The sequence below is a fragment of the Phoca vitulina genome, unplaced genomic scaffold (assembly GCF_004348235.1).
Source record: "Phoca vitulina isolate PV1807 unplaced genomic scaffold, GSC_HSeal_1.0 scaffold21, whole genome shotgun sequence".
NCBI classification, from domain to species: domain Eukaryota; kingdom Metazoa; phylum Chordata; class Mammalia; order Carnivora; family Phocidae; genus Phoca; species Phoca vitulina.
The window spans coordinates 891,820-906,224 of NW_022589724.1; the positions used below are offsets into that span (position 1 = coordinate 891,820).

General features: G+C 47.9%; 1 protein-coding gene across 5 annotated transcripts in view; it reads left to right on the top strand.

Annotated features, from left to right (window-relative positions):
- The window catches only part of TMOD1 (tropomodulin 1), an 85,000-nt gene extending 70,642 nt beyond the window's left edge, over nt 1-14,358 (top strand). For 4 of the 5 annotated variants that reach the window (XM_032418924.1, XM_032418925.1, XM_032418926.1 and 1 more), the window contains 2 exons: nt 4,774-4,918; nt 11,942-14,357. In XM_032418924.1, coding sequence (XP_032274815.1) covers nt 4,774-4,918; nt 11,942-12,006 — 210 coding nt within the window. In that variant the 3' untranslated portion in view covers nt 12,007-14,357. Of the gene's footprint in view, nt 1-4,773; nt 4,919-11,941 lie in introns of all 5 variants that reach the window. The other variant, XM_032418928.1, reaches the window with a different exon arrangement.
- Nucleotides 14,359-14,405: the final 47 nt, after the last annotated feature.

The window sequence follows — 14,405 nt, forward strand, 5'->3', positions numbered from 1 at the left end:
CCATCCTCAGGGGTGTGTAAGCAGAACAGAACTTGGCAGCTATGATATGGAGGGAATTTTAATATCAGCCGGGGTTTGCAACTCTCAACTTCAACTAGATAATTCCCAGGGCTCCTTTCTGTTGTTTTTTTAAGTATTCCCAGTTGCCACATCTCTGGACCACAAAGAAAAGGCCATGACTGGTCCCATCCGATGCACAAAGTGAGCTTCCTGATGCCCATGGCGCCTCTGGCCAAAATGGGGGTCTCAGAGCCACCCACTCAATTCCACCTAGGGCGTGGGTTGGTTGTTCATAAGCCAGCGAATCTGGTCATCTTCCCATCAAGTTGATGATGCTCGGCCACAGGGAAATGAGAGTTGTCATCACTGCTGAAGGGCCCGTCGGCGTTTGTACCCTCTTGGCAATTTTAATTCAAAATATGCCTGTCTTTCAACCCAGCCATTCCATGGCCCCATGTCCAGCCTAAAGAGTACGGGCTCCCTCCCCTGCAAAGTCTCCACCACACTGCTTGTAACAAGGAGCACAGAAGCAAGCTCCATGCCCCTCTGTACCAGGGCATCCCGTGAAGCCGTTCAAAGGAATGCGGTAGTTCTCTGTGTCCTGACTTAGAAAGGTCTCCAGAAAATGGTAAATGAAAAAGGCAAGTTGCAGAACAATGTGTATAATACGAATCCATTTAAAGGAAAAAATTAAAAATAAGAAATCCACACATTTTTATTATATACTTCATAGGAAAAAATCCAGAGAAACACACCCTGGTGGCCTGGTACTTACTCTGTAGAAAGTGGGTAGGATTGGGATTAGGGATGTGAAGGGAAACTCTCTGACTTTACTCAGTCTGCTTTAGTATCATTTGAATTTTTAATAATAAGATTATATTTATTCACACGTGATTGATTTAATTCTTAAGCACATCTGAAGGAAGGGGGATCAGAGTTCTTCCCCAGCCCTGTCCCCAGCTCTGCTGCCACAGTCTGCTGGGGCCAGTCCTGGCATGACCCACCCTTGGGTTCTGCCAAGGGAGCTCCCAACTGCCCCTCACCCACTGTCCTGACTTTCTCTTATGCCATCCAAGCAAGCCATTCATGGTTTCACAGAATGCAGGTCCCAGAGGCCTGCAAGGTCCCAGAGCCTAAGCCTTCTCCCTTCGTAATGACATCTAGGAGACTCACAAGACACTATCTATACGCTCTGTCCACATATCTCCAGGGACGGGCAGCCACGACCTTCCCAGGCAGTTCCTTCCACACGCAGAAATTATTAACGGTTAGATCACAATCCTGCATGCTGAGCCAAACTCCCATCTGCCCGGGTCCCCTCTTAGCAGCCCTACCTCTGCCTTCGGAGCTCTCTCAAAGGCACCCAAGTTAGGCGAGAACTAGCAAACTCTGGAGTGAACCTCCTGTGTTCAAATCCTGGTTCTGTAACCAACTAGCTCTGTGATTTGGGGGACATTTGTTAATACCTCTGTTCTTCATGGACCTCGCCTGTAAGATGAAAGTTATAATAAAAGTACATATTCCACAGGTTTATAGGGAGGGGAAAATGAGTTCATTGTGAACTTGTGATCACTTGTGATGCTTACGGCATCGCCTGGTACACAACGATCACTACATCACAAAACAAGAGACCAGAGTTTTGGTCCTGGCAGGGACCCCATGGCCTCTTTTTTTCATCGGTGAGAATGATTGAGGCCCCGAAGAGGGATAGCCTGAGAATGAGGCAAGTATGATACTTCTTAAGATGTGTGCACATTTCCTATTTTACTCTTTAATGTAAAAATAATGATTTTGATCAAAGATTAACGCTCCGGGAAGACTGGCCATGATTATGTAGTAGAATCCTGTATTTTCTCCAGGCATGACCCAGACACCTCTGCACGTATCCCAGGCATATTGGACGCCTGTTTGAGAATGTGGGTCTAGAGGATCCTCTGAGGTCCTTCCAGTGTCAGGTCAAAGTCAAGCCCTGGCTCTGGCATTAAGTGGAGGGAGCACGTTCCAACTTCCCTCTATACATGGGTTCAGTTTACTCACCTCTAAGGCGACAGAGGGGCCAGTCCCTGCCTGTGCTGCCTCCCCAGGGATGTAGGGAGGTTGGATGGGGGCAGTTTGCACGGGAGTGCTTTGTGCTCTGGACCGAGTGGCATGAAGTGTCAGCTTGGCAGAAACAGCCCTCACAGATGCTGGCAGCCCCTCCACTCAGGGGAGACTGGAGCTTTCTGAGATTAGCCCATCCTGAGTTCTGGCAGAGCTTTCCCAGAAAGCAGCCTCAAGGAGAGGCCAGGCTTCCTGATAAGTGGGGTGGGCAGGGGACCTTCCAGTTCCTTCTTGGGCCCTTATATGGTCTCTGTACTACCTGCCAGGCCAAGTGGGCCAGAGCCCAGGGCTGTGCTGAGTCTTCTGAGGACAGGCCCGAGCTCTTCCCAGCTCTTTCAGGAGCCATGACAAATGGGCAATGGAACTTTACCAGTGTCACGCTACCTGCCCAGCTTGGTGTTCCCAGCCCCATTTGAACCCAGACAGGCTCTGGTGAACTCAATACCTGGGAGGAGTTCTCCATCAAGAGTCTCAACTGAGATCCATGCTTGTCCTTTTGGATGGTGGGCTAATGTATCTTCTCAGCCCTCCCGTGTTGTTGTGCATCAAGCATGTTCCTCCTTCCTCCATTCAGTTCCTTGACCTTGACCTGGAGGTACTGGGTACTATGTTCTATCCAAGGGCTCACAGTCTAGGGGAGCACCATCGAATAGAATCTTCTGTGATGATGGGAATGTTATACATCTGCACTGACCTAATTGCACAATTGAAATGTGGCCAGTGAGACTAAGGAACTGAATTTTAAATTTTATTTATTTAATTATTTAGATTAAAAAATTTTTTAATCCGATTAAAAAATGGGCAGAGGATCTGAATAGACATTTTTCCAAAGAAGACATCCAGATGGCCAACAGGTACATGAAAGGATGTTCAACACCACTGATCATCAGGGAAACGCAAATCAAAACACAATGAGATATCACCTCACACCTGTCACAATGACTAAAATAAAAAGGACACGAAATAACAGTGTTGGTGAGAATGTGGAGAAAAGGAGACCCTTGTGCACTACTGGTGGGAATGTAAATTGGTGAAGCCACCATGGAAAACAGTATGGAAGTTCCTCAAAAAATTAAAAATAAAACTGCCATACGATCTAGCAATCCCACTTCTGGGTATTTATCTGAGGAAAATAAAAACATTATTTCGAAAAGATATTTGCACCCCCATGTTCATTGCAGCATTTTTTACAATAGCCAAGACTTGGAAACAACTTGAGTTTCCACCAATGGATGTATGAATAAAGAAGACACACACACACACACGCGCGCGCACGCGTGCATGCGCACACACAATGAAATACTACTCAGTCATAAAAAAGAAGGAAATCTTGCTATGTGCAATGACAGGGCTAGAACTCAGGGGCAATATGCTAGTGAAATAAGTCAGACAGAGAAAGACAAATACCTATGATCTCACTTATATGTGGAACCTAAACAAAAACAGAAAACCAAGCTCATAGATACAGAGAACAGATTAGTGGTTGCCAGAGGTGAGGGGTGAGGGGTGGGCGAGATGGGCAAAGGGGGCCTTGTTGTCCTGGCTGGGACCCCCAGGACAGTATTGGTGAAAGTGAACATTCTTGTTTTGTTCCTGCCCTTGGGGGGAACGTCTTTAAGCCTTGATATGATGTTAGCTTGCTCTCCATGTCTTTTCAAATCTCCTTAAGCTTATGTTTATTTTGTTATCTTATTATACATGGTAACAGAAAACTCAAACAATAAGATACAAAGAAGAAAACAAAAACTTTCCTAAAATTCCACCACCACCAGGACACTTGCAGGCCTTTTCTAGGCATTAGGCATATATATGTGTCTGGAAGATACATGTGACTTTGCTTAAATATGACCTGTTTTGTTACTGGGCTTTTTTTCTCCATATTGTTTTGTGGTCATCGTTCCGGGCCTGGGACCAAAGATTTGCATCATCTGACAGCTATCATGTTCTCTTGTAAAGCTCAGCTATCATTTACTTGAGCAACCCTCTCTGGATGAAGTTGCCTCTCTTTTTCCCTAGTATTATAAATAAGACTGATGAAATCCTCATTGTATCCTTCCCAACACTATATTGTAAGGTTTTCCTTTTCTTTTGTTTTCTTTCAGTCTTTGTCACTAGAGGTCTTGGGGTACAGAACTAACATGATCAGAGGGAGGGAGGCTTTAGAAAACAAACTCTGGGCATTCCCAACTTACTGTGTGACCTTAGGCAAATCTTTTTCCCTCTCTGGCCCCGACTTCTTCATTTGTAAATTGAAGGGATTCATCTAAGTGCCTGGTTCCCAGACCTGGCTGTACACTGACATCATCTGGGAGTTTGAAAAACCACAGACACCTGAGTCTTATTCCCGGAGATTCTGATTTAATTAGTACGGAGTAGAGCCTAGGGAGTAAGATTTTTCATTTCCTTGAGACTTGTTCATTTGAAGATCCCTCCTGCTCGAGTTTTCTCGTAAAGATCTGTTCTTGGCGTCCAGCAAGGCCTGGGTTTGAATCCCAGCTCATTCACTCCTGGTTGTGTGACCTTTTCCCTTCTCCAGACTTCCAATTCCCGGTTCTTGGGGGAAGGGGGAGTGGCTAAAATCCCCGCCCACCACGCAGGGTTTCTGCGCGTAGAGAAGATGAGCTCCTGCACAGAGGGGATGAGTGGTGACTACTGTTCTTTTCTTCATCAAAGAGCCAGCCTCTGGGCAACAAAGTGGAAATGGAGATTGTGAGCATGTTGGAAAAGAACGCAACGCTTCTCAAATTCGGCTACCACTTTACCCAGCAGGGGCCCCGGCTGCGGGCGTCCAACGCGATGATGAACAACAATGACCTTGGTGAGTATCCTGGGCTACCTGCCCACCTGCCTGTCGTTTTCTCACCAGTCCTGCGGGCGCGGTGCGGTATGGCAGGGAATATTCCACTGATACCTACGCCAAGGGAGTCATCTTCTTGAGTCCGACTCCTTTCACGTTGGTCCCAATTCCTTGGTTTCTGTATTGGCTCCTGGCTCGCCGCCTCGCCTGGTGCGCGCCGCGTCTGCGCGAGCTGAGGCTGAGCGCGCTCCTCTCCGCAAGCTCGGCGCGCGCAGGGCTGGAGCCCCATCGCGCCGGCCGCGCCCTCTTTCGCCGAGTGAAAGGAAATGTGGCAGAGCGCGGGCCACTGGGAGTCTTTTCCTCTTTGAATACCCTTCTCTGAGCTCAGAGTCCTCTCCCCGGACTTTATGGGGTCTGGCTCTAGTCCCAGCCCGCAAAGCCACCGACCAGCACTACTACCCAAACCCCACGCCCAAGAGACTTAACAGGGCTTTCAAGGTGAAAGTTGAAAATGTTGACTTCATAGAAGGTTAAGCAGGTTGCTTTAATTTCATCTCAGTTAAAGGCATAGCTTATATTTTTTTCTAAAAAGGAAACGAAAGAAAATGTCACCATCTGTTTTTGTTTTTTTTTTTAATGAGTGTCAACAAAATAGGTATGCAGGTCAGCCGAATGAAAAGTGAGACTGATCATTGACTTACAGGCACCTATTGTTTTCAAGCTCTGTGAGTATTTATGATGTGTATCTCTGCTGGCTGCTAAAAGGATTTGATACAGTGTCCAAAAAGGACTATGCTAAGGCTGTAGGGAAATAGGAGGAAAAAGAACAAGAAAAGAAGTAGGTCTAATATGTTAACATAATTGATCATTATATTTAGCTGTGAATTTTCTAGAACCAAGGCAAGAAGATGAACCAAGTTACAATACTCTTATTACAGAAGAGAAGGAAGCATAACAAGCTCAGAAAGAGAGGGAAAAAAAAGAAAAGAAAGGAAAGAGAGCTTCTTTCTGGGATTGAATTATGAAATAACTATGTTTTCTAAAGGACAGTGTCTTCAGTGAGCTTTTCATCAAATTCAAGCCTGTTCTACACGTGGGGTTTTTGTTTTTTTTGTTTCTAACACTCAGTAAAATGCAAAGGGCTTAATACTAAAGCACATCTCAAAGTTCAGGTATGTCACTTTCTAGTGATGAATCGGAGGCTAGGTTATTACCTGGAAGGCCCAGAAGAATAGAGGGGAGTGTGTAGGTGTGTATGCACAAAGCAGGTACTCACAGAACCTATGCACAGATAACCACAGAGCTACACACACACACATACACACACACTCACTCACTCACTTTAAACTGAGTTACTCAATTCAACAAGTACTTGTCCAAGTCCTGTAGGGCATTGAGTGTTGAAGATACAGGTTCCTGCTCTTGAGGACATCACAGTCCAGAAGTTATTCATTCATTGCTCACTCTAGGTGCCACTTTTTCTAGAGCTGCAGGTCTAGAAAAATCCATAAAACAAAGAAACAAAAATGCACCTAGTATCCTGGTTTATCTCACGTGCCCTTATTTGAAATAAGCACAAACACAAATAATTACAGATCACTATCATGGTATCACAGAGGTGATGGCTACACCGAGCTGTGGAGGAAGGCCAGCAATCTGAAGGCTCTTGGCTTGGCTGGGATCCGGCTTCAGAGCCAACACTCCAAAGCCCTGAGTTCTATTCTGATATGCCACATTTTCCCCTCCCAGTTTAGGTTGAGCTTCTACTGTGCCCCTGGCTGCCTATCCCAGGGCTAACCCAGCTTTTGTCTTTCAGTGGCAAAATGGCCTGCAGGCCTTTTCTAGGGACAGAGGTTCCAGATGACCAGAGGTCAGGGTGCTGCGGTGGTGGAGGGGCACCAGAATTAGCTGTGGGCTGGATAACCTGGCCCTTGAGGACTCTCCCAGTCCTGAGAGTCTGTGACTCCAAAACCCAGGCTCGACTGCTACCCCCGGCAGCTTCTGAGGTTATGACGGCCGGGTCCTAGAGTGCCAGAGTAGAAGGGCCTTCAGACTCACCCCCCAGTTCCCTTTTGGGAAAACTGAAGCCTAGGGGGGACCGCCCTTCTAGGGAGCGGCTCAGCCAAGTCCCACCCATTGTTAGTTACAACAGCATTTTGGGAGCAACTTCGGTGTGCCCAGGACTGTGCCAGGGGACATAAAGGGCAGCAGAAAGGCTAGTTCCTTGACTCCAGAGCCATTACAACCTTTTAGGAGAGAAAAGACTCAAGGGTGTGCCTAAAAACAAGAATGCCTGCAAAGGGTGCCCAAACAATGTGAGGAAATGACTTGAGAGGACAGAGGCTGGTTAAGCAAAGCGTCCCTGTTGGGGGTGGGCCTTTAGCCAGCCTTGCAGGGAAGACAGAGATTGTGGGGGAGGTCAGGAGGTGTTCTTGGTGGGGGTACTAGCACAGGGAAAGGCAAGTGGGGAGGACCTAGTATTTCAGATAGGAGAGACAGAAAGATCCAAAAGGATTGGGGGGACTATTATAGGGAGTTAGACCTAGAAGGAAAAATAGGAACTCACAGAGAATGGAGGGAAGGGCATTCCAAGCAGAAGGAACAGCACGGGCAAAGGCAGGACCAGGAGTTTGGTGATGAAAGCAGGTAGGAGGTAAGATGGCAGTTTCCTGGACAGGACTGCCAGGTGATCAAAATGGGCCTTGGGGTTAGCCCAGGGGACTGTTCCCTTGGGGTCTCCCACCAAAGGAATTAGAGCAGAATCGCTTAAGTGATTACATGCAACACTGAGTGCTGGTGGGTGAAGTAGAATTTCTAGCTTTAAAGGCCAATTTGTGCCCATCTGCTAATTTTTGTAAAAGAAAACCTTCTGATTCAGATAGTGCACCAGCTTCCTCCTGCAAAAGAGAAGTCCTTTCTTTCCAACACAGTATTTTCATTCCGCTCTCAGGGCTCTGATGAGGCAGACAGGCGTCCCTGCTTTCCAGCTGAATATCTTTATCCCGAGAGCCTCCCGCGGGCCGTCCCTAGCCACTGTGGTGGTGGTTAGCAGGTTAGCAGTGCTCGCGGCTGCATCCCCAGCGGCAGGGAGCACAGAGCGCACAGGGCCCAGCCTCTCCAGCCTGCGGACTCACTCCAGCCTGCGCCGGGCCGGCTCCCGGCACACAGCCGGCCTCGGGGGTGGGTTTTGCCTGCCTGCAGGGCGGGTGGGCTCTTCCTTGGGGGATGTTCGATCCCCAAGGTCGGAGGTCGGCCAGTGCCTCTGCAGACATGCAGCCTGCCGGGACCCACTCTGGCTGGCGTGTCTTCGGTCCTTCCCATCCTGTGCACTGAGCGGCTAGCTGCACCGTGGTGTCGGGGAGGAGCCATGGGTCCCCATCTGTGTTTTCTCACAGCGATACCTCAGATGACTCCTACCTCTACACTATTTATAGCTGAGAGGCTAAGCATGGCTCTCAGGTCCTGTAAATCTGCCCCTGAAGCTCTCTCCACTTAATGAAATCTGAATCACCAACTCCAAGTTAAGACTGTTGTAGGTGTGGAGGTGGGGTGGGGAAGAGGGCGGCTGACATGTTTCAAAGCCAAAAACACCCCTTCCTGGGAAAGTCTCTCTTCTACTGTATTCTCAAGGAAGACTCTTCTAACAAGCACCCAGACACCGTGCACCCCAAATCAATTTCCTCATCGTCCCCCAAAACCATGTCAGGAAAGGGTATTACTTTCCTCATGGCCATCCAAGCCTGAAATCTGCCCCCACCCCAGCCATCAGTCCCCTCCTGGCCATCCCCGTGGTCCTGCCTCATGTCAAGCCCTCAGCACGTTCGCCTCCTGTCCTGCAACTTCCGTGGGCCGGCCAGCATCTCTCACAGAGTGCCCATCCCAAAGTTTGTTCTGTCACTTTGCTTAGTACCCTTGCGGGGCTCGCACTGCTCTCCGGTGAGAGCCCTCGACATGGCTCCACGTCCCTCAGTAATCAAAGCTGATGCGTACATGGAGCTTCCTGGGTGCCAGGCGCGGCTGTGAACACCTCCCGTCTTACTTATTCACGTGAGGCTCCCAACAACCGGGTGAGTTAGATCCTATTATTACCCCCCACTCTACAGGACGTGGAGGTCCAGAGAAGTAGGTAAGGTTACCTGTAGTCAGTGAGTGGAAGTGGGGTTTGAGCTGCAGTCTCACCTTGGAGCCTGTGCCCCCCGTGTCCCCCTTCCCCTCCCGGGGTGATGCCGTACTGGACAAGCCATCCTCTTATCCCGTATTAGCACCAACCGGTCCGGGGAGCTTGAATGCCAAACTATCCCTGTAGGGGGCCGCTACTCCTAACCCTCCCCTTCCCTTCTCAGTCTGCCCCTTTATCCCTCCGGATTCGCGGCACACGTTCCCTGCCGTCCTTCTCACCACAGCATTCATTATGCCTCCTACTCCCAGAGCTACCAGGGTACCTATAATATTTTATCAAACTCACTGCTGGTATAGCTTGGTGCCCTGTTACGCTAGATCTTTATTTCTGATCCTTGTGCTTGGCACATAATAGCACTCAGTAAATGAACACATAAATGAATTTAAAATGCTTCCCAAAGACCTGATGGAGGTGTTCGAGCTTGGCAGGAAGTAGCGGAAGGAGCTTGAGCAGCGGGTAGAGGTTGGTCCGGATGACTCGAGATGCCTTCTGGCTCAGACAGTGAACAAGTCTGGCAGTTGCAGTGATAAGGGTTTTGCTTTAAGGGAAGTAAAAAGCAGACTGAATTGAAGGAAGATGTTAGGAGACTTGGCTTCTCCTTCCAATTCCGTCACTTATTCACCATGACTTGGGCCAACTTACTTCCCTCTCTTGGCCTCAATTTCCTTCATCATGAAAATGGAGAATAATACCTAAGCAAGTGCATGCTTTGCCCTTGTCCCCATCCACTCCCCGTCAGAGCCAGTGCTAGGGGAGCTGCACCGCTCCTGCCCAGGGAAAACAAAGAGGGCATGGATGGGGGGGGGGTGCCTGGGATCCCTGTCTATACCCTGAGCCATGGGCTGGGGACTCAGGTTCCCGTCCTGATTCTGCCGCTAGCTCTTAGGGGCTCTAGCTCCCTTTTGTTCTCCAGGAGAAAGGAACTGATACCCTTGCGAGAATCAGCTGTGTAGGCCCTATGTAGCCAGGCCCAGACTGTACTGAGGGACATGCTGGACTGAGGCTCCAGATGAGCTACAACCCTGGTTCTGTCTAGTACCAGCTTTATTGCTTCGGGCACGAAATGTAGCCTCTCTGCCATACTTTGCTGCTCCCTAACATGGGAAAGATAACAACGCAGACATTCCAGAATTGGTGGTGGGGCTTCGATGAGGTCTTGGGTGTAAAAGAAGTGTAATGAGGACTGCCCCACGGGGCATGCTTGCATAAGCTAACGTGGTGATACTTAAGCATCTGGCTCATGTAAACTCTCTGGTCACATTGGGCAAAACTTTTCTGCTCTTTGGGTTTTGGTTTTTGTTCCCTGACCTTTTCTCCCAAGCTGCTGGACATTCTGATGGTGTCCAGGGCCTGGGCTGCACGCAGTGTCTTCTCTCCAGGAAGACAGTCCACCGATTTGCATTCATTATTCTCTGACAGGGGCAGAGGGGTGGGAAGGAGCTCAGGGACAGGCTGAACTCCAGGCCCCAAACTGGGTGAGCTGTGGGCCCCGGCTCCCAGCCACAACTCGAGCACCACTCCTTCCTGGGTGGTTCTGCTCTGCATGCTCGGTGTCCCGCACAAGCTGACTGGGTTCTGATTGCAGCTCGTATGCAGTGATCTGGTGGCCGCAGGTCTACGGGCTCAGCTCGGGAACTGGAAGACCTAAGTCTAGACAGACTTCTCTCCTCTTCTGCAGTAGTAATACCTGTCTCTGCCACACCAGCGGCCTCCTTGACTGCCCCCTACCGGGTTCTCGGGACTTTTTTTTTTTTTTAATTGAAGTATAGTTGACACAATGTTCTGTTAGTTTCAGGTGTACAACATTGTGACTCGACAAGTTTATACATTACTCAGGGCTCATCATAAGTAGTCACCACACAGTTGTTACTGCGGTATTATTGGCTATATTCCTGATGCTGTACTTTTCATCTCCATGACTCATTTATCTTATAATTGGAGGTTTATACCTCTTAATCTCTTTCACTTATTTTGTCCATCTCCCCATCCCCCTGACAACCACCAGTTTGTTCTCTGTATTTATGAATCTGTTTCTGTTTATTTTTGTATGCTTATTCATTTGTTTTGTTTTTAGATTCCACATATAAGTGAAATAAGGCTTTCGTCTTTTTGGTCTTTCTCTTGTGGCTGATCTAGCTTGCTGCTTGGTCTTCATCTGCAGACACTGTAATTAATTTCAAAACACTTTTCCTTTATTATAACACAGGACCCCTCTTCCCCCTCTCCATCATCCTACAAGTAATGACTCCAGCCTGCGACCTCCTGGCTAGTGCTTTCCTCTTTATGGCATTTAACTGCTTTGTTATGTGAACAGCATTTGAGCTTCTATTGTCTTGCCCCTGGGAAAATGTCAAGGTTAACACTAAGGGGACACAGATACTGCAGGGTAATCTTCAGGGTGGAAACTTTTTTTTTTTTTTTTTTAACAAGGCAGGAGGCAGGCCAGGAGCTCTGAGAAAGAGCTGTGGGGAATGATTCCAGCAGGTTAAGACCCTATCCTCATTAAGATCAACTGAACTTTAGCTCTTATCTGAGCAGGAGGAAAGACCCTTCAACTGCAGGGCCTCTGGTGTACAAAGTAAACACAGTGGAGGTGGATAAAGCGGGTTTTATGCCTGTGTGGTGAGCAGCTTAGCAGTAATTTATGAATGAGTCAGCACGACCACAGACCCTCATCAGGGAACGCTGACCAGTGGGAGGGCCCTTACACAACTCACACAAAACCGTCCTTTCGAAAGAACAGACTTCAGACCTTGCTAACCAAAAAGTTAGCGAGAAGCTTCACAGGGCTTTCTCAGAGCCACAGAGGTGGTTCCGGGTGCACAGGGTCAACTGGCTTATCTCTCCTCTCCATTCCTTTCCAGTGAGGAAGAGGAGGCTCGCAGACTTGACTGGGCCCATCATTCCCAAGGTCCGAAGTGGCGTCTAGTGTGTGGAGGGGACGACCGTGCCTTTGAGCTGCACAAGTTCTACTGATAATCTGTGCTCTGCAGTGGAAACCAGAAGGCAAAATGCCGGCACAAAACCCTTTCATGGTTCAGTTCTTTATGCACTAAGGTTTTAGGTTAACTAGTGGTTGTAGTTGGAAATTTTATAAACTATGGTTAATGTGAAGTTTTTCTTTAGTCATAGAAGTTCAGTCTGGTTATTATTTAAAAACTAAGAAGATCCCCAGCCGACAGATCTTACTGAAGATGTTCTAGCAGCAGGACTTAGCCCTGGGAGCCCAGTTTCGGTGGCCTTGCTGCGTGGTGTTTCAGGGGTATTTAGAATGTGTAACACAGGAACAAACAGCCCACTCTTCCGCATGGTGGGGAAGCATTATAAAATACTTTATTATGAATTTAATCTTAGGTATTTAGCAAACAGATCATCATTCTTTATTAGCCCTCCTTTAAATTTGAAGAACCTCAAGATTAAAGTTGCCAAATTGATTACTGGGTCAGGAACACAATTTTGCCCTTCAAGAAAGAGAGACTGAAGCCACAGAGCTCTGCCAGGAATCCAGGAACGTGAGATTCCTTTTGCTGGATACAAGGAAATGATGAAAAAGCCAACGGTGAAATTTCAAGTTTCAAAAACCATCCTTTCTTTACCAATCCCAGGCAACAAACATTTCCCTGAGTGTTCTTTATGAACATCTGGGATCTATTTACAGTTTAATATTGGAATTGGAAAGAATTTTTTTCCTTACTGAATGCCATCTGCAATGATGTGAAAACCTATGGCCAAATACTTGAAAATACCTTTCCACATTGCACAGTGGTCCAATGGCTTATGTGAGGTAACACACTAGAGAGAAATTTCTAGTCCATCGCAGCTCTGCTTACAGACTCCAACCATGTGTCACATCACTTATTAGACAAGTCACTACTGATCTCATGCATGTAAATTAAGCCTCTGAAAGCCAATGGTGAAGAAAATCCAGGTATTAAAGAATTAGGAAACCCTGGCCAAACCATCCCAAGATGATTATTCTGAAAATGTAATAATGGTGTTTCTGCCAGATCCCTTTTTAACATCATGTGTATCTCTTGGGATCCAGCAAAAATGTTAAGCCACAATGCCCTTGTGCCTTTTAATATACCACAGTGCCAGTTAAACTAGCATTTCTGTTGCTTGGGAGTTATTTTCATGAGTGATTCAGCAAATCTTATGATAAAGGACAGGCCAAAGAGCTGATGAGCACAGACTAAGCTGCGGAGCACTGAGCAGAGGCTTTTGACGAAAAAGGAAAAGTCTTGCACACTGAACTGTAATGATGTGGCCGGTACAGGGTACCCAGAGGTGGAGCCAGGGCCCCACCACTGTGGAAGAGTGTCTACTAAGGCTGCAGATGGGCCCAGGAGTGGCACCACACTGTTGGGATGGCCAACCCCACTAGGCTTCTCCTTGAAACACAACTGCAGCTGTAGTCTGCATCACTGGAAACTGCAATATAATATTAAATCTGTTGGTCTATGGATGGTTGTGTATGTGTTTCTTGTGGCTAGTGTGACCCGGACATGAACCTGACCTGTTGGCCAGAGGCTGGGAAACTACTCCGGCAGTGCCGAATGACCTCACTCAAAATGTGGTTCTATCCCGCGACGTTCATCTCCAAACTGCCCCAAACATCAGTGTCCTCAAGCTAATGTGAATCTTTCAAAGACCATACTTAAAAGCTAAGAGTGTGGGTACTGGGGGAAGCAAAGACTTTTAGGGAGAGATCGCTCACAGAAACCAAATCAAAAATGAAGGTGGGCCACCTTTCAGACCACCTGTTCCATCAGGTGAGCAGGGTTTAGACCTGGGGATGTTGGGTTTAGACCAGGGGATGGCAATTTTTTCCTATAAAGGGGCCAGATTGCAGATATCTTCGGCTATGCAGGCCATAAGGTCTCTGTTGTAACTACTTAATTCTGCCATAGATCATATGTAAATGAACAGGTGTGGCTATTCCAATAAAACTTGATTTACAAAAGCAGAAGGCGAGTCACATGCCATGGTCTACAGATCCTGACTGAGTTTCTCAGGCTGCCAGAGATGAGGGCAGGAGTGGATGTCGGTGATGGTAGGCAGCAGGAGAGGCCTGCTTCTGAGGAGTCACCCTCCAGGGCTACAGCTTTCATGCTTTTGCCACCAGGATCACCAGGTCTGCTGACAAGACAAATGACTACTGCCAGCCTGCTGCATGGCACAGAAAGGGCATGACCTGGTCACCAGGCTCAAGGCTCTCTCCCCCAGCAGCGTTGGGATCCGACACAGCTCACCTTTTTTCTGTGCTCTGGCATCTTCTGAGTCAAATGTCTCAGGTAAGTGGTCAGCACCCAACTCCCTCTTCCTGGC